The 18665-nt window shown below is 33.9% G+C and overlaps 1 protein-coding gene across 1 annotated transcript in view; it reads right to left on the reverse strand.

Moving 5' to 3' along the window:
- Window positions 1–1614: 1614 nt before the first annotated feature.
- The window catches only part of LOC130810974 (probable jasmonic acid carboxyl methyltransferase 2), a 17381-nt gene continuing 330 nt past the window's right edge, over window positions 1615–18665 (reverse strand). Inside the window, exons 2-4 of the mRNA XM_057677094.1 lie at window positions 17679–18083; window positions 2538–2798; window positions 1615–1971 (exon numbers count right to left, since the gene is read on the reverse strand). Of these exons, the coding sequence (XP_057533077.1) occupies window positions 1615–1971; window positions 2538–2798; window positions 17679–18083 (1023 nt within the window). The remainder of the gene's footprint in view (window positions 1972–2537; window positions 2799–17678; window positions 18084–18665) is intronic.

The raw sequence follows: 18665 nt of genomic DNA on the forward strand, positions 1-18665 counted from the left end.
CTAATTGACCTGCTCTAAAAAAAATATAGAATAAGTTTTTTAATAGGCATTAAGAATATCATAAATAGATATTTAGAATATTATAAGTACTTAAGCACTTACTCGGTGGGCATTAAGTATATTGTAAGTAGGCACTAAGGATATGGTAAGTAGGCTTGTAGGCAAAGTGTCTCGGTAGGCATTAAAAATATTGTAAGTAGGCATTAAGAATATTGTAAGTAGGCATTAAGAATATTGTAAGTAGGCATTAAGAATATTGTAAGTAGGCATTTTAAGTACTTTTTCGATGAGTATTAAGTATATTGTAAGTAGACATTAAGGATAATATAAGTAGGTATTAAGAATACAATAAGTGGATATTAAGGTTTAATGTACTGGGTCTGAGAGATGTGTCTCAAAGAGACGGCCTCTTAGAAGACCGACTATTAGTACAAGTACACATTATACTAAAAATAAGGAAAACATATTTAATGAAAAAGTAGGTAAAATATGTAAATAAGAGAAGACATATTAAATATGTAAACTATAATTAAAGAATGAGAGTGAATCACGAAGAAAAAACAAATTTTATAAAACAGACTAATATAAAAAATCTAGCAAAAGTAGAGTATTTTCTTATCTTAAGCATGAGGGATTATCCTCACACTCACACGTATCAAAATGCTTTTGTTTAATTGGGATTTAGGAATAGGAATGAAAAGTGCTCTAATCAATGTTGTTGGTCTATTTAATTTCCCTTTTCCCATGTGCCACGTAACATACTTATAAACAATATATTTCACCTTCTATTCAACTTTTAGTCTCACCAAAACCATGTGGTGGAAGTGGAAGTTCTATTGAGATTTGAATTTTTAGTTAAATCAAATCAAATTATATTTATTTTAGTTTTTATTTTTTCAATTTAAATTTAAATTTTATTTAGTATTTTACTGGACTATGTATTTTTTAAAATATTAGATTAAATTCGAATCATATAGACTGAATTATGATATAATTATGTGTGGGGCCATGTGAAAGATTATGTTAGTTGAGGTAATTGTTAGCCAAGAATAGTTAACAATTTCATTCAGGTTCTCTTTAGTTACTGTTGGCACATTGTGAGGTCTTATAACTCATGTGCACTTTGTCATATATATATATATATATATATATATATATATATATATATATATATATATATATATATATATATATATATATATATATATATATATATATATATATATATATATATATATATAAGCTAAGCCTTGTTTTTGTTCTCCTTTTGATTATCTTATGAAAAGTAGTTCTTATCTTATTTCAATTCACTTGTAACATAATTTCATAATTTACCATTAAACACATCATAATATTTATCTTGGATATAATCTTGTTTGCAAAGTTGTTTTGGTTGGAAAACCAAATACGTTAAGTTTTTTATCGTAATTTTCTTTATTTGTATATTCAAAACTTTAATAGTATGTAAAATTCAGTATTATATTTTTGAGGAGATGAAGATATGTTGAGATCTATTATAAATTATAATTTATATTCATTAATATAGACGTGAATCCAAAAGCCTGTGTGTATTAATTATGTAACATTAACTCAGAAAATTAGAGTCAGGTTAATTCAGTATAAATTTGCTCGTGTCTTAATCAATGAGACAACAATATTCAAGTATTGGCTTTCTTTGCAAGACAAATGTTTCTTAACCTTGATTTTGAACCTGTAAAATAAATCATCCATGATTGCCGCACCAAATGTTGTGTCTAGGAGAGATTCTGTAACAGCTCTGATAGACTTTGCCACGAAGTTGGCTCGATTTTCCAGGTTTTGACTACTGTCCACACTCCAATCAACTGTAAAACTTTTGAGTTTATTAAGATAAAATGATCCTTCTGCCCCCACCAATTTACTCACCTCCTGAATTGTGGGTGCATAAAATGGCATATTGAATTTATCTAGTTTTTCCTCTTCAATTATACCCTGCAGACAAATTACAATAGTTGTACTTAAATAGTTTTCTGTAATAATATGAGTTACATCTTCAATTATATCCTCCTAGTATTTTGATTTGTATTTGGTATTCTTCACCCTGCCCACATTTTAATAAAATTTGTTCTCTTTCTGCTTGTGAACGTAGCTAATACATAGCTAGTTCCATATTTTACCATTTAAGACATTGTAGCATAGTATATTTTACAATACCTTCACATGATAACTTTTTGAGTTAAAAATATGGATGCAACAAAAGTACTCATATCTGAAATAAATACTCAAACTTTAAATCAAGGGCGAAGGAAATTATAAATCACGACCAATCTAATCAAAAATTAGCTAATGTCTAAAGTTTATAATATAATTGATGACATATATATATATATATATATATATATATATATATATATATATATATATATATATATATATATATATATATATATATATATATATATATATATATATATATATATATATATATATATTAAAACTAATTTAACTCGATATAATAATTTTTTCTAAATGGGAACATGCGTAGTTATAGTTATTACCTCTAAAACCATATCATTGAGTGTAGACCCAAGCAGGTCCCACAAGGAGCCAGGGTCATTGCTCTGGAATCTACCCTGCAAAGTTAAGACCATACATCCATCATGCACCATCTCTTGTGCCCTTGACCTTAAGAAGAGTACGAAATCTCTCTTAAATTGTGCATAATATGCCTTTGATATTTCTTGAGGACTTGTGTTTCCTATGTATATATTCCCTTTGTTCAATGCTTCTTCACTTTTGCTTTCCAATCCTTTTGGTACCTGCCATTTCGATCACATATCCAACTTATAAAATCAAGGGTGGATGAGATTTGAATTCATGAAATTCCATTACTTGCACTTTTAATATCATGCATTTTTACAAATCAACCCAACAAAAAGTTTTAAACAGGTGATTAAATCCCCAAAATATCTATTTTTTTCCTTACGTTAGTTTCCTAATAGATCTCTATTAGGTGAATATTATCATCTAAAAAGGAAAGGTGGTCTCATCAAATAGAACATGCCGAGATATAATGATTTTACAGGATGAGAGATCATAGCACTTGTAACCCCTATGAGAAGAGGGATATCCTAAAAAGACACATGGAGCGGAACGTGGTTTAAGTTTGTGAATAGTAGTAGAGGGAAAAAGAGGAAAACATAAACACCCAAAAACCCGTAAATGAGTATATGTAGGAGACTTACGATATAAAACATCAGTAGGAGTGAGATTACCAAGAAGTTGAGAAGGAAGAATATTGAGAAGATAAGTGGCCGTGTTTAAGGCGTGAGGCCAAAAATACGGAGGAAGAGTGGCATGACACAAGAGAGTGCGAATGATGTTATTGATGGAGCGAATTTTGCGTTCGGATTTGCCATTTTGTGAGGATGTGTAAGGACAAGAAAAACGAAGTGAAATGCCTCGGCTAGTACAAAATTGACGAAACATATGATTGTCAAATTCACCCCGTTATCACATTGGAAAGATTTTATATTAAGCTCAAATTGGGTGTTAACAAAAATATGAAAATTCACAAACACATCATAAACTTGAGATTTGCGATATAAAGGAAAAGTCCACAAAAAATTAGTATAAATATCAAGAAAAAGAACATAATATTTATATCGCGATGGACTAGAAATAAGGGATGTCCACAAATCACTATGAATAATATCAAAAGGTTTAGAACTCATAGTCATAGAATTAACAAAAGGTAATTGAATATGTTTCCCTAAAGGACAAGAATGACAAACAAAATGAGAATCTTTATTACATTTAATTAAATGAGAAGAATACAAGGAATTTAAAACCGCATTGCCCGGATGTCCTAAACGGGAATGCCAAATGCTAGAAGAAAAAATAGAAAAGGCCGATGATGTGGAGGATGAAGAATTTGCTCTATGTGCGGATGGAAAAGGATAAAGATCACCCGTGCTATTATATCTCAGAACGATGCTCCCCGTGGCCAAATCCTTCACAGAAAAGCCAAAAGGATCAAATTTAACGGAAACCATATTATCATGAGTGAATTTTCGAACGAAAATGAGATTTTTAATAAGTTTAGGTGCATGTAAGACATTTTTGAGGGTAAGGGATTCTTGAGAAGAAGGAAGCGAAATATGCCCGTGACCAAGAACTGGAATTAAATTACCATTACCGACAACAATAGCATTATTGAATTGATGCTTTAAAGGAAATAAGGAAGAAGAGTACCTTGAGAACGAGTCATGTGGGATGTGGCACCGGTATCCATATAAAATTGCTCATCCGGAGTAGATAAAGAGAGAGTGTTCATGGCATGATCGATGGCCGTAGGAATATAATTCAGGGAAGCATTAGTCCCGGTGTGATAACTTTGTGCCGGACGTGGACCAAGAATACCATCAGAATACCCATTATTGGAAGAATGAGGAGGAGCCCAAGATGTAGTGGGAAAGGGGGCAGCAGGCTGGGCCAAATTGTGGCCGGCCCAATTATGCCAACTAGGAGAAGGAAAAGGAGGATATGAGGGTGGGCCTAAGGGATTTCTATTGGACCGAAAAGAAGTAAAAGCATTGGGCCTGTGTTGTTGCTGCTGCCAGGGGCCAGAAACAGTGGCGGAGCCATGGTGGCTGCCACGGTGGGTCCGGTCACCACGATGGGAGTGGCGGTGACCACCACGGTGGTGAGAAGGGCCACGATTGTTAAACGGAGCAGAATTTTCAGAAAAAGTACCTTTGTTTGAAGTAAGAAGAGCCGAATCTTGAGCGGGAGAAGTATGCTTATGATTAGAGCGTTCTTCCAATTCCAACATAGAGCGAAGAGTATCAAAAGAGGGAATAGGATTCATATGTTGAACCAAAGACTGAAAAGTTTTGTACTCCGAAGTCAACCCATGAAGAACTTGAAGAGCGAAGCGATTGTTGGTGATGGAAGTGCCAAGATTATTAAGAGAAGTGGCAATACTTTCAATTTCATTGCAATAAGAGTTTACATTGGCAAAAGTGGATAAAGAAATGTCATTAAATTGAGATTCAAGATGAAGGATTCGAGATGTCTTATTATTTTGGAAATTGTTCTCAAGACGAGTCCAAGCATCAAAAGCACAATCATCGGGACAAACTATAGATTGAATGTAACACCTCAGAATTTCCGACCCCTTAACGAAACCAAAACCGTAAAGGACGGGAGGAAATTCGGGTGTTACATAAAAGAAAAAGGAAAAGAATTTAGATAAACTTTAATTATTAACTTTTAAAAGGTGAGTGGAAATTTTGGCAGCATCTGCCTTAAAACTGTGCGCCTTTGTAGAAAAACAAAAGTTAATTAAGAAGCTAATAAAGTAAAGGCACTAACGGCTTATCAAAACTATATCACGGCGGAATGATTCGTCGCCGGCTTCTCAAATCAACATGCCAAACATGGATCGTGGTTCCAGTGTCGACGTTTGCGTTTTTTAAAAAGACTTAACTACTCAAAACCATACAGAGTTATAAACTACGCAGCGGAAATACAAATACACGTGGGAGGACACAATGCCTCATAACAGAACATATACAACCGAAATTTACAAAAGATAACAAGAGATACAAAATCGAAAGATAGGGTAATGACACAAGTTATGCTTCGCCCTCATCACTTTCCCCAAATGCAATGCAATGCATAAGAAGCTCCAGTACCTGCTACGCTGGTCTATGATCCCCCTGCTGCTCGACATTAGACCAAGGGCCAATGTGTCATAGCAGGACAATCATAGAAAGTCAACAAACAAACATAAACACAAACACATACACGTCAGTAACTAACATCAAATAGAATAAGGCCAACTACTAGATAGCATTATATCATAAAACAAATAAGATGATTTCATAAAACGCAAGCACGGATAGTAACCGTTTATCGGCCACTTATACTTCTTAATTTCATTACGTGCTTTCCAACCCGAACCATGTGCTCTCGGGTAGAATGCAGGTCTTCACGTTCCTCTCTTCAAACATAAACTCTTGCAAAACACGCATAGATTAACTCGACCTAGGCATTAACAGAATACCTAACTCATACCCTTATAGAGCTTGTCTATCTTAAGGTAAGCGTGATCATAGTTCGTAATACCCTTGAAGTAACTTAACTTAGGCACACTTCTCACTAGCATAAACTATTCTATCAATAATAAGTATACGTTCTATCAATGAGTAAATATTCTACCAAAGAATGAACCTTCTATCATTACATAACTTTCGATCAATGAATAAACTTTCTATCACTGAATAGTTTTCTATCAGTGGATCTTTTCTCTACTTCCTGGCATAGTGACACTCCAAAGGGCGTTATCGGCCTCCCGGCGCCCAATGACCCAAGCATGCTCATACCCCCCTTACGGTGGTCCCGTCGAACCTCACCTAGGGGACTAATAAAACAACCGGACATAATCCAGTTAAGTCACGCCAGCTAATCATAATATAGTACCTTATCAGATGGGAATAACTTCCACTCTCAACTATTAATGAGCGCCCTGGGATAGCAGCGCGCTAAAACCCACTGAGCCACTCAATAGAATATGAAATTCACCTATAAAGGAGTCATTCTAACTCCAATTAGGCATAATCTAATTCTTAAATAAATAAGGGGTAGTTCTCGCCCTCTATTAACTCTCATTCTCTAAACTATTCTAAGCGCAAGGATTTCATAGTCGATAGCTCTTCATGTAAAGTGTACTCAATAGTATCTCATAGTTTCAATGCAATGTATATTATCACAATAAACAATAATGTCTTAAAGCAAATTGCGTATAAGGGTTAGTTACTGCGTGTACGTACCTGTAAGCGTCACCGCACGATCAAAAGTCACAAAATCACCTAACTAAGGCTCTACTTTCCTCTTATGTAATAGGCACCTATATAAGTTATGAGTAGAACTATTAAGTTCCCTTAACTACTTTGACATACCAAACTAAATACCAATTTAACCGCTATCACCCATTCAACATGAGTTTCCGATTACTCTAGCACGCACACAACCCATTCAATACAAGTCAAAAATTATTAACTCAATACAACATAAGTCTTTCCATCAATTTAAAGTAGAAGTATGTGTGAATAGTTTCTTTACATTAATCAACTTGAGTTATAGCGATCCACGTTACTTTAGGATAACATATCAATTCACACTTAAATCTTGCGATGCTCATTTAGTGCTAATATGACGACAATGACGAATCTTATGTTTATCACATCGCAATATCATCCATTATATTCTTCAAGGTTAGGAAGAACTACAATCACGACATCATAACTAGTAACTTTAGCAACTCTCAACAATAAGTTAGACACTATGCTCATGACTTATTGAAATTACGTATTTACAACATCAATAACAACCTAATAAGGTAGTAGTAATTCTCTACAATTAAATCAATAACAATTAGCAACTCCTACTTCCAATTAACAACCAAAACCATTTCTATAGTCAATTGTAATCAAAACATTACTAATTGCCACCACGATAATCAACAAAGTCTCAACTACTTATAAGATTATTGAATAAATCATCACATCACCAAAGTAGCATACAAACACACACACACACTACTAGTAATCACATCTCTAAATAAAACCCTAATCATTTCATTTCAATGACAATTCTTTTAACTACTACCCATACTAGAATTCAATGAGACTAATACAATACACAATCAACACACAACTCATGAACATGGTAGATTCTAATTAAAATTAGTAAATTAATCAATTGGAAAGTGAGATGCTTACAAAGATTAAAACTAGTAAGAATGGTGAAGAGGAGGATGAAGGTCGTGGTGGTGGTGCACGAAGGCCAAGAAGGGCTGGAGAGGGCCTTAAATCAAACAGCAATTGGCGGTTGTTCGTGGGTTTGCTGCCGGCCAGCCACAGCGAGGGAGGAGGGAGTGTGCTGCGGTGGCGAGAAGAAAACGCAGCTGCTGGTCAGAGGAGAACGCAGCCTTGCTGCTGCTGCTTGCGGGAAGGAGAAGGCGGGCTGCTGCTGGTCGTTCACTGGTGGCGCAGGGGAGAAAAGGGGTTGCTGGTGTCCCCGTGGCTGCCGGGCTGCTGTGCGGGAAGGGGGAAAATGCGGGAGTGAGGGAGGAAGGAAGAAGAAGAGAAAGAAGGAGGAGAAGAAGGAAAGAAGTGACGGCTCCCTCTTGAGTGTTTAGGGTTTCAACGTTTTTATACTCGTTATTTCTATTATTATTATTATTATTATTATTATTATTATTATTATTATTATTATTATTATTATTATTATTATTATTATTATATATTTATTTATTTATTTTTCATCTCGATTTGTTTTCTTACGAGACCCAACTAAGAGACTTACCTTCGAGGGCTCACACATTTTAATAAATAATCATTTCGATTCAAACCTCTTTATTGGAGAAGTCGTAACTATATTTTTAATATATATATAAGTCGACATTTAAATCCGTATATGAAAGAAATTTATTAAAACTAATTCGGAAATATATAAATAATAATTGTAAAATCTTTAAAAACTATTAAAATATTAAATAATTACGTCATTAAAATCTCAGGGTGTTACAGACTACCCCCCTTAAAAGGAGTTTCGTCCCCGAAACTAGCGCAACCAAGTGCCAAATTGTGAAAATTTATATTTCTAATAACTCAAGGAGGCGTCTTAACGATTTTAAGCCTAAGGAATTAACTCAAAGATCGTGACCTTATTAACACTATTATACTCACTCTATCCAAATATTCATGCATATTTCGTTCCGAGCATTCATAACCATCTAAATTAACTCAACACCCAAACAAAGCATGTAAATGTCACACAATTAACTTAACATAATCAATCAAAAGCATGTAAAAATCATACAATTGACTCAACACGGTCAATCAAAAGCATGCAAATATCACACCAATTGATTCACACAATCAATCAAAGCATGTAGATATCACACAGATAGGTTCAAACAATGAATCGAAAGCATGTAAGTTTGTAATAGGTTGTTATCATAGAGACAAAAATGCGTGAAAACGCAAGAGAAAATGCGTGTAAATGCGCGAAATTTTACCGCATTCTACCCCCCTTAAAACTTAGTTACGACCTCGTAACTCACTAACCTCGAAACATATGCAAGGATAGTGTGGTTAGACCATGGAACTCTAATTATTTCATCTCTTCGATCTCAGTGCTACATACCCTAGTATCTAGGTCTCAATATGTTCTCTTAGTAAGACAACTCTTCTCAATGTTTACAAAAATAACAGAACTAGCAGATGTGGCTTTTAAAAAAAAAATATCACTTGAGTTCGTAACAACACGAAACGTCCTGTTATCTAATGTAATTCTCAAACAACTTTTTTCAATTCTACGTGACCACCTAAGATCGACTTTGTGATAATCTTGAAATGTACGGAAGGTTTAACTATTATAATTTGAACCATGAATGGGGGTAAAATATCAAAACAACAAAGTCCTAAAAGTAAAGTGCACGAAGTTGCTCAACACTTAACTCGTATTACAATTAGAAACCCTAGACCTGAGGATACTTGAATTTTACAAAACTGATTGGTTATCACCTCCCAAATCGATTCACCGCTAACTTTACTTATCATGACATAATCCTAACCTTTTACTTAACATGAAATGCCTTTTTTTATTAACCATATATGATCAAATCATTTTATAACATATTAATTCATACATCAAGAATCGATTAGTAGATTAATAACTCAAATTAATAACTCATAACATAATACATGTTTCATATATATAATCCAATTATATATACCACATTTTTAGCAAGTTACTGTAGTTAATAGTTATACGTTCACAACCATGATACTAATACACATATTGTAATCATTCAATAATAACATCCTTTATCCATCATAATATCAAATTATAATTACGATAATGTGAGGATGATTTACAATCATGAAGACATTTTTCAACTATTCACTTACCATACAACTAGATATGTTGAAAGTATAGAATTTTTTTCTTTTTTTTTTTATTTTTTTATTTTTTTATTTTTTTATTTTTTTATTTTTTTATCAATTAAGATCACGAACTCATATATGACTGAAGTAATGCATCATGTTCATATATAACGACAGCACTAATGGTACTAATAGGGTAATAATAACAGTGATGATCAACAAAGATGGCATTTTATGTATACAAAAAAATGCAAGATGAACACACCTACATCATCGCAATTTCCCATATCAATAGCAAAGTATGTATCATTCAGTTCGATAAAGTTGTGATACCAACACTAATTTCACAATATCCAACCTACATCATAACATTTCCATCTCAATACTACCTCTACCTATAAGACCGTTATCGCAACCATATGACTGCTACATTAACTATCCTAACACTATACTAAGGTACAACAACACAAGCCAACAAAATAACGCAACACTTGAAATTATGCATTACAATTATTCCTTCGCAAAAAAAAATTGGAACTCAATCACCCTTCGACCTAAGAGGCGAAACTTAAAACTAACAACTATAACATAATCGTTTGTATTAAAACACGTCAAAATTTCAAAACTCTTTCATCAAATGCTTATTACGATCCAATGATTTAGTAACATCAAATTAAAACTCTTCTTAACACAAGTGCAAATATTATTTAACTCTCTTTATCGCATAATAATGATTGTGTATAATAATCGTTTAAGACATACTCCATTATCTTGATTCATCTCTCAAGTTATAATTATTTGCATACTCATTGTCGTTTCTTCAATGTTTAGGTTTAAAACACCTGGACTTTTATTAGGACCACATTATCTTTAATAACCCAACTTATCACATCAATCATTATTAAAACAATAACTTGCATAGAGTCAACTTCATTTAGAATCTCATCTGAGTCTTATCATTTCGATACACTAGCAGGGCTATTAAATTGGTAATCAATGAGAAATTCTAAAAGACTTCAAACATTTAACTATATCTTACGTGCACAAGGACGCTTATTCCACCTCATCATCAGGTTATTTTATCCTTATGTCTTGTAATAGCCCAGAAGGCCATGAGGAAAACAAATTATAATATCACTGATTCCTTTTTAATTTCAAATATCATTTTATCCAGTTAACGCTTTAAAACCGTCACGGTTCTTCTTCACATTATCATCCGATTAAAATATTCATCACTCCATATAGGCATTTAATGAGACAAAATGTCTTAACTCAATAGTGCTCCCTTGAATCAATCCTTAGGCCCTTAACATGAAAATTTGTTTACGATGATTATTCTTTAACTATCCACTTTAATATGAAGTTATCGACTTATGTATGAATGATATATCATGTCTCAACGAAATACAGAACTCAAAGGACTTGCGAACAATAATTTTCTCCTTTGATACTCAAACTCATATGTCTTTAAGAAAAAAAAATCACCCTTATTTTATCCAAGGAATCCCTTTAAATAGAGATTTAAAGGTTGTTAGCCTTCGACAAACATAAAATATTATATTCATTATGATGAGAGTTGAATGCTTACAAAAATTAAAATCAATGACAAAGGACCTTTATAGTATATAATTCATCAAAATATATATAAAGTGTTTACTAAGGCTGATAGGTTGACTATCGTTTTCACTCTCAACTGATTCTCAAGGTCTCACTACAAGCATAATATGTTGGGTTTAGAACTAACAAATATATGTTACATAAACCAATTTAAAGCATCAGTCTCAATCACTGTATGAGACTAAAAACGTTTATTGGTAGACACGTTTATGCCACACTAAAACTCAACACTAATGTTACTATAGCTAGTTACAAAGGTCGAGAGCCTCAATCTAGTAAGAATTATAACTTCAAATAGAAATATTAAAGCGATTCTAGTATGAACAACAATACTAATGTGATAATTTGGTTCAGCTAATATAGCATTATCTTTAAACACTTAGCGGCGTTGAAAACAATCTCTTAACTTCAAATCAACACTATATAAAGAATATATCAATAATACTCTTATAGATCATGGTTCGAAATTGGGGGTTGAATTCTCAAACTATAAACTCTTAACGTGCTCTCGAACTTCTGCTTATATTAATATGTAGGTTTTAACGCATCTATACTTTAGCTATGACCGCATTATTATCATCAACTGGTGATTAAAAATTTATTTACAAGGTATCGCATACAAGACCCTTTTCTTTCATTTACAATACATCAAATTCTTATTACCCTTTAGCTCTTATGCTTATTCTAGTTCAAACTACCTATGCTCATACTTGCACAGTCATTCAACATATTCAAGAGAATTATGATCACCACCTTCTATGTTATGATATGATGGACGAATGCACCCAACAAAGGAAATGCTCAAGCAGATAATAATTAGTGGGTTCATGTATAGAATCAATATCAAAACTAGTAAGCTTTATGAAAGCAATTAACATGAACAAATACTCAAACACATAAGGCTAAATTTCATATAATCATCACGAGCAAGAGGAAGTTCCCGTTGCAACCAACTTCTCTAGAATTTCTTCATTCATACTTTACATCTTCATAATGACTACTTGTAATACAACTCATGAGTTGAACCAAATACTCAAAAATTTCATTATTTCTTGATAATACATCATTCAATTCTACTGATTTGTTAAATCATGTTATCATTCAAACCACCATCATGATTATTATTTATAATAACACACATGAGAATAAGTCTCATAACAAGCTAAACAAACTATATATTGATCTATGCACGTGCAATGGTAATCATTATGCATGAATGTGTAATGTATGCACCTATCCCATATCTACCCAAACTCTCACGAATGACTTCTAACTTCAGGCAATTTCTAAACGATTTTGAGAACACAAAGCGTCGAAAATAGGGACCACTGGCTCTGGTAACCACCTGTAACACCTCAGAATTTCCGACCCCTTAACGAAACCAAAACCGTAAAGGACGGGAGGAAATTCGGGTGTTACATAAAAGAAAAAGGAAAAGAATTTAGATAAACTTTAATTATTAACTTTTAAAAGGTGAGTGGAAATTTTGGCAGCATCTGCCTTAAAACTGTGCGCCTTTGTAGAAAAACAAAAGTTAATTAAGAAGCTAATAAAGTAAAGGCACTAACGGCTTATCAAAACTATATCACGGCGGAATGATTCGTCGCCGGCTTCTCAAATCAACATGCCAAACATGGATCGTGGTTCCAGTGTCGACGTTTGCGTTTTTTAAAAAGACTTAACTACTCAAAACCATACAGAGTTATAAACTACGCAGCGGAAATACAAATACACGTGGGAGGACACAATGCCTCATAACAGAACATATACAACCGAAATTTACAAAAGATAACAAGAGATACAAAATCGAAAGATAGGGTAATGACACAAGTTATGCTTCGCCCTCATCACTTTCCCCAAATGCAATGCAATGCATAAGAAGCTCCAGTACCTGCTACGCTGGTCTATGATCCCCCTGCTGCTCGACATTAGACCAAGGGCCAATGTGTCATAGCAGGACAATCATAGAAAGTCAACAAACAAACATAAACACAAACACATACACGTCAGTAACTAACATCAAATAGAATAAGGCCAACTACTAGATAGCATTATATCATAAAACAAATAAGATGATTTCATAAAACGCAAGCACGGATAGTAACCGTTTATCGGCCACTTATACTTCTTAATTTCATTACGTGCTTTCCAACCCGAACCATGTGCTCTCGGGTAGAATGCAGGTCTTCACGTTCCTCTCTTCAAACATAAACTCTTGCAAAACACGCATAGATTAACTCGACCTAGGCATTAACAGAATACCTAACTCATACCCTTATAGAGCTTGTCTATCTTAAGGTAAGCGTGATCATAGTTCGTAATACCCTTGAAGTAACTTAACTTAGGCACACTTCTCACTAGCATAAACTATTCTATCAATAATAAGTATACGTTCTATCAATGAGTAAATATTCTACCAAAGAATGAACCTTCTATCATTACATAACTTTCGATCAATGAATAAACTTTCTATCACTGAATAGTTTTCTATCAGTGGATCTTTTCTCTACTTCCTGGCATAGTGACACTCCAAAGGGCGTTATCAGCCTCCCGGCGCCCAATGGCAAAGTATGAGCTCATGCCCCCTCCAGCTGACCCTCTCGGGTTCTACCTTCGGGCTAAACCTAACACACTGGGGTACTAAACCAGTGAAGAGGCCACCATATTGGGGTTTGCAAGGCCCGCATGGTAACACCTCGGTCAAGGGGCGTTATCGGCCTCCCGGCGCCCAATGACCCAAGCATGCTCATACCCCCCTTACGGTGGTCCCGTCGAACCTCACCTAGGGGACTAATAAAACAACCGGACATAATCCAGTTAAGTCACGCCAGCTAATCATAATATAGTACCTTATCAGATGGGAATAACTTCCACTCTCAACTATTAATGAGCGCCCTGGGATAGCAGCGCGCTAAAACCCACTGAGCCACTCAATAGAATATGAAATTCACCTATAAAGGAGTCATTCTAACTCCAATTAGGCATAATCTAATTCTTAAATAAATAAGGGGTAGTTCTCGCCCTCTATTAACTCTCATTCTCTAAACTATTCTAAGCGCAAGGATTTCATAGTCGATAGCTCTTCATGTAAAGTGTACTCAATAGTATCTCATAGTTTCAATGCAATGTATATTATCACAATAAACAATAATGTCTTAAAGCAAATTGCGTATAAGGGTTAGTTACTGCGTGTACGTACCTGTAAGCGTCACCGCACGATCAAAAGTCACAAAATCACCTAACTAAGGCTCTACTTTCCTCTTATGTAATAGGCACCTATATAAGTTATGAGTAGAACTATTAAGTTCCCTTAACTACTTTGACATACCAAACTAAATACCAATTTAACCGCTATCACCCATTCAACATGAGTTTCCGATTACTCTAGCACGCACACAACCCATTCAATACAAGTCAAAAATTATTAACTCAATACAACATAAGTCTTTCCATCAATTTAAAGTAGAAGTATGTGTGAATAGTTTCTTTACATTAATCAACTTGAGTTATAGCGATCCACGTTACTTTAGGATAACATATCAATTCACACTTAAATCTTGCGATGCTCATTTAGTGCTAATATGACGACAATGACGAATCTTATGTTTATCACATCGCAATATCATCCATTATATTCTTTAAGGTTAGGAAGAACTACAATCACGACATCATAACTAGTAACTTTAGCAACTCTCAACAATAAGTTAGACACTATGCTCATGACTTATTGAAATTACGTATTTACAACATCAATAACAACCTAATAAGGTAGTAGTAATTCTCTACAATTAAATCAATAACAATTAGCAACTCCTACTTCCAATTAACAACCAAAACCATTTCTATAGTCAATTGTAATCAAAACATTACTAATTGCCACCACGATAATCAACAAAGTTTCAACTACTTATAAGATTATTGAATAAATCATCACATCACCAAAGTAGCATACAAACACACACACACACTACTAGTAATCACATCTCTAAATAAAACCCTAATCATTTCATTTCAATGACAATTCTTTTAACTACTACCCATACTAGAATTCAATGAGACTAATACAATACACAATTAACACACAACTCATGAACATGGTAGATTCTAATTAAAATTAGTAAATTAATCAATTGGAAAGTGAGATGCTTACAAAGATTAAAACTAGTAAGAATGGTGAAGAGGAGGATGAAGGTCGTGGTGGTGGTGCACGAAAGCCAAGAAGGGCTGGAGAGGGTCTTAAATCGAACAGCAATTGGCGGTTGTTCGTGGGTCTGCTGCCGGCCAGCCACAGCGAGGGAGGAGGGAGTGTGCTGCGGTGGCGGAAGAAAACGCAGCTGCTGGTCAGAGGAGAACGCAGCCTTGCTGCTGCTGCTTGCGGGAAGGAGAAGGCGGGCTGCTGCTGGTCATTCACTGGTGGCGCAGGGGAGAAAAGGGGTTGCTGGTGTCCTCGTGGCTGTCGGGCTGCTGTGCGGGAAGGGGGAAAATGCGGGAGTGAGGGAGGAAGGAAGAAGAAGAGAAAGAAGGAGGAGAAGAAGGAAAGAAGCGACGGCTCCCTCTTGAGTGTTTAGGGTTTCAACGTTTTTATACTCGTTATTTCTATTATTATGATTATTATTATTATTATTATTATTATTATTATTATTATTATTATTATTATTATTATTATTATTATTATTATATATTTATTTATTTATTTTTCATCTCGATTTGTTTTCTTACGAGACCCCAACTAAGAGACTCACCTTCGAGGGCTCACACATTTTAATAAATAATCATTTCGATTCAAACCTCTTTATTGGAGAAGTCGTAACTATATTTTTAATATATATATAAGTCGACATTTAAATCCGTATATGAAAGAAATTTATTAAAACTAATTCGGAAATAATTAAATAATAATTGTAAAATCTTTAAAAACTATTAAAATATTAAATAATTACGTCATTAAAATCTCAGGGTGTTACATTGAAGGAGAGAAGGACTAATAGAGCCATAAATCCATGTGCGAACAATGTCATCAAGACGTTACCAATCGGAATCTTTAGGAACTAAAGCTTTAGAGGAGTCATCGGGAAGAATATGAGAATCCACAAGGTGAGCACGACAATGAATCTTGAATAAAGTGACCCAAGTATGGAAATTGGAACCATCTTCATTAAGTTGAATGGGAATACTTGTTTTAATTTTAGTAATCAAAGTAGCTGGATGAATTTTGGTGGGAGAGGCCATGGAGAAGAAAGACTAAAGGAATGAAGGAAGAAGAAAAGAAAAAAAAAAAATGGCGGCAGCTTGTGGAATAAGGGCTGGTCGGCTGCAAGGAGAAGGAAAGAAAGAGTCGCGATAAAAAACCGAAGCTTCTGATACCATATAAGAATGACTCGGGTTGCCTTTCTCATTAAGATTGATGTTAATATATACAAGATTATAACTATGCTTTAGGAAACAAAATATTTTCCTAATATTCTACATAATCACAAAGATTATACATAATATGAAAGAAATCAAGAGATATTAGTCTAAGATATTCTAATATTCTAATAGTATTCAACACGTCTGAAACTACATTATTAATAATCGACTAAGGTTCACCTGATAGCCAAATATCATCAAAACAACCTTTCATCGCCCATCTAAGAAGGCGATGAGCTACCTCATTACATTTATGATTTGCAAAAATTGGAAAAAATAGAAGAGCTATACTTGTGTTATAGATACTACTTTTCATAATTTTTAATTATACACAATTTAAAAATATTAAAAATTAATCAAAAAACCTTTCATCACAACAACCATAATCAAAACCTTACATCACCCATCTAAGAAGCCGATGAGATATACCTCATTACATTTATGATACCAGAAACCAATTAGAGATATTAAGAACTGAATCTCATATTCCTCTTTATATAAGACTCTTATTTTTTAAGGTAAAATTGACCACATTCCTCTAGTCCTCTATTTAAAAGGAGTATGAGTTTAGATTGTCAATCATCTTTCCTCACCCAGACCCTATTTTCGAACGGGATGATTAGGCTGATGATGATGAAGAATTGAATCAGTATATTAACAAGTATGCACAATTAAATGGAACACCTACGCTGAATTAAAGAGAGTACGTCTTACCTGAGAAAGCCAATGAACACTATAAGAAGAATGGACAATGTGCAGGAAATGATCAGGAAATACTCTTCCATAGAAAGACTTAGGTGTTCCTGATATAAAGCATGCTCCAAAATCACTTCCTTTATCTTGTTTTAAGCCCTGGTAAAAGCTTGGGAGCATCTTAAATATGGCATTAAAATCATTCCCGGGAAGATCATTCATAAACACACTGTATTTTGGTGATTTCTCATTCATTCGTTGTCGTTCGTTGTCGATTATATCAATGATTTCTGAGACTACCAGCAAAGAATTAGGCCCTGAAGAACACCCAAAGTCTGCTATCATAAGGCAGTCTGGCTTTAAGGCATGGTACATTTCTCTTATGCTTTCTTGTAGTACTGGTTTTGCCTTTGTTACCACGCTTTTCTGTTTTTTTTTGTAAAAAAAAAAGGTGTTACAATTATGATTTACTTAAATATGTGTCTTTGGACTTGTTATATGTTAGACTTATTATTACGTCTCACAGGTATTTAAAATAAATCTGACGATTTAATATTTGTTTGACCTTGTAATCAAACCCAACTTTAATCTAACTTTAACATGAATTTAAATCTATGTAAAAATTAATGTAAATACAAAATTCGGTTTAAAACTGATTATTTGACCTGAATGAATACCTCTATCTAATTAGGTCTAATTTGATCTTATTTCAATTGAACTTAATTATTGGACTTGTCGGAGAAATTTGTATGGGCTTGCACATAAGGAAACCCACACGTGAGGAACGTTAACTGCAAGTCTGCAGACAAATTTGAAGATGTTAATTTCATCCTAAAAACAATTAGTAATAAAAAGAGTAACCCATCAAGTTTATATGTTAATAAACATCTATCTAATTCTTCAATGTGAGATATAATGTGTTATATATATTCCAACACAAAACCCATTTGTAATTCAACTTATCAAGTCTTACTAGGATTGAGCTAAACATAATTTTTTTTAATTTGA

This window comes from Amaranthus tricolor, chromosome 1 (assembly GCF_026212465.1).
Source record: "Amaranthus tricolor cultivar Red isolate AtriRed21 chromosome 1, ASM2621246v1, whole genome shotgun sequence".
NCBI lineage: Eukaryota > Viridiplantae > Streptophyta > Magnoliopsida > Caryophyllales > Amaranthaceae > Amaranthus > Amaranthus tricolor.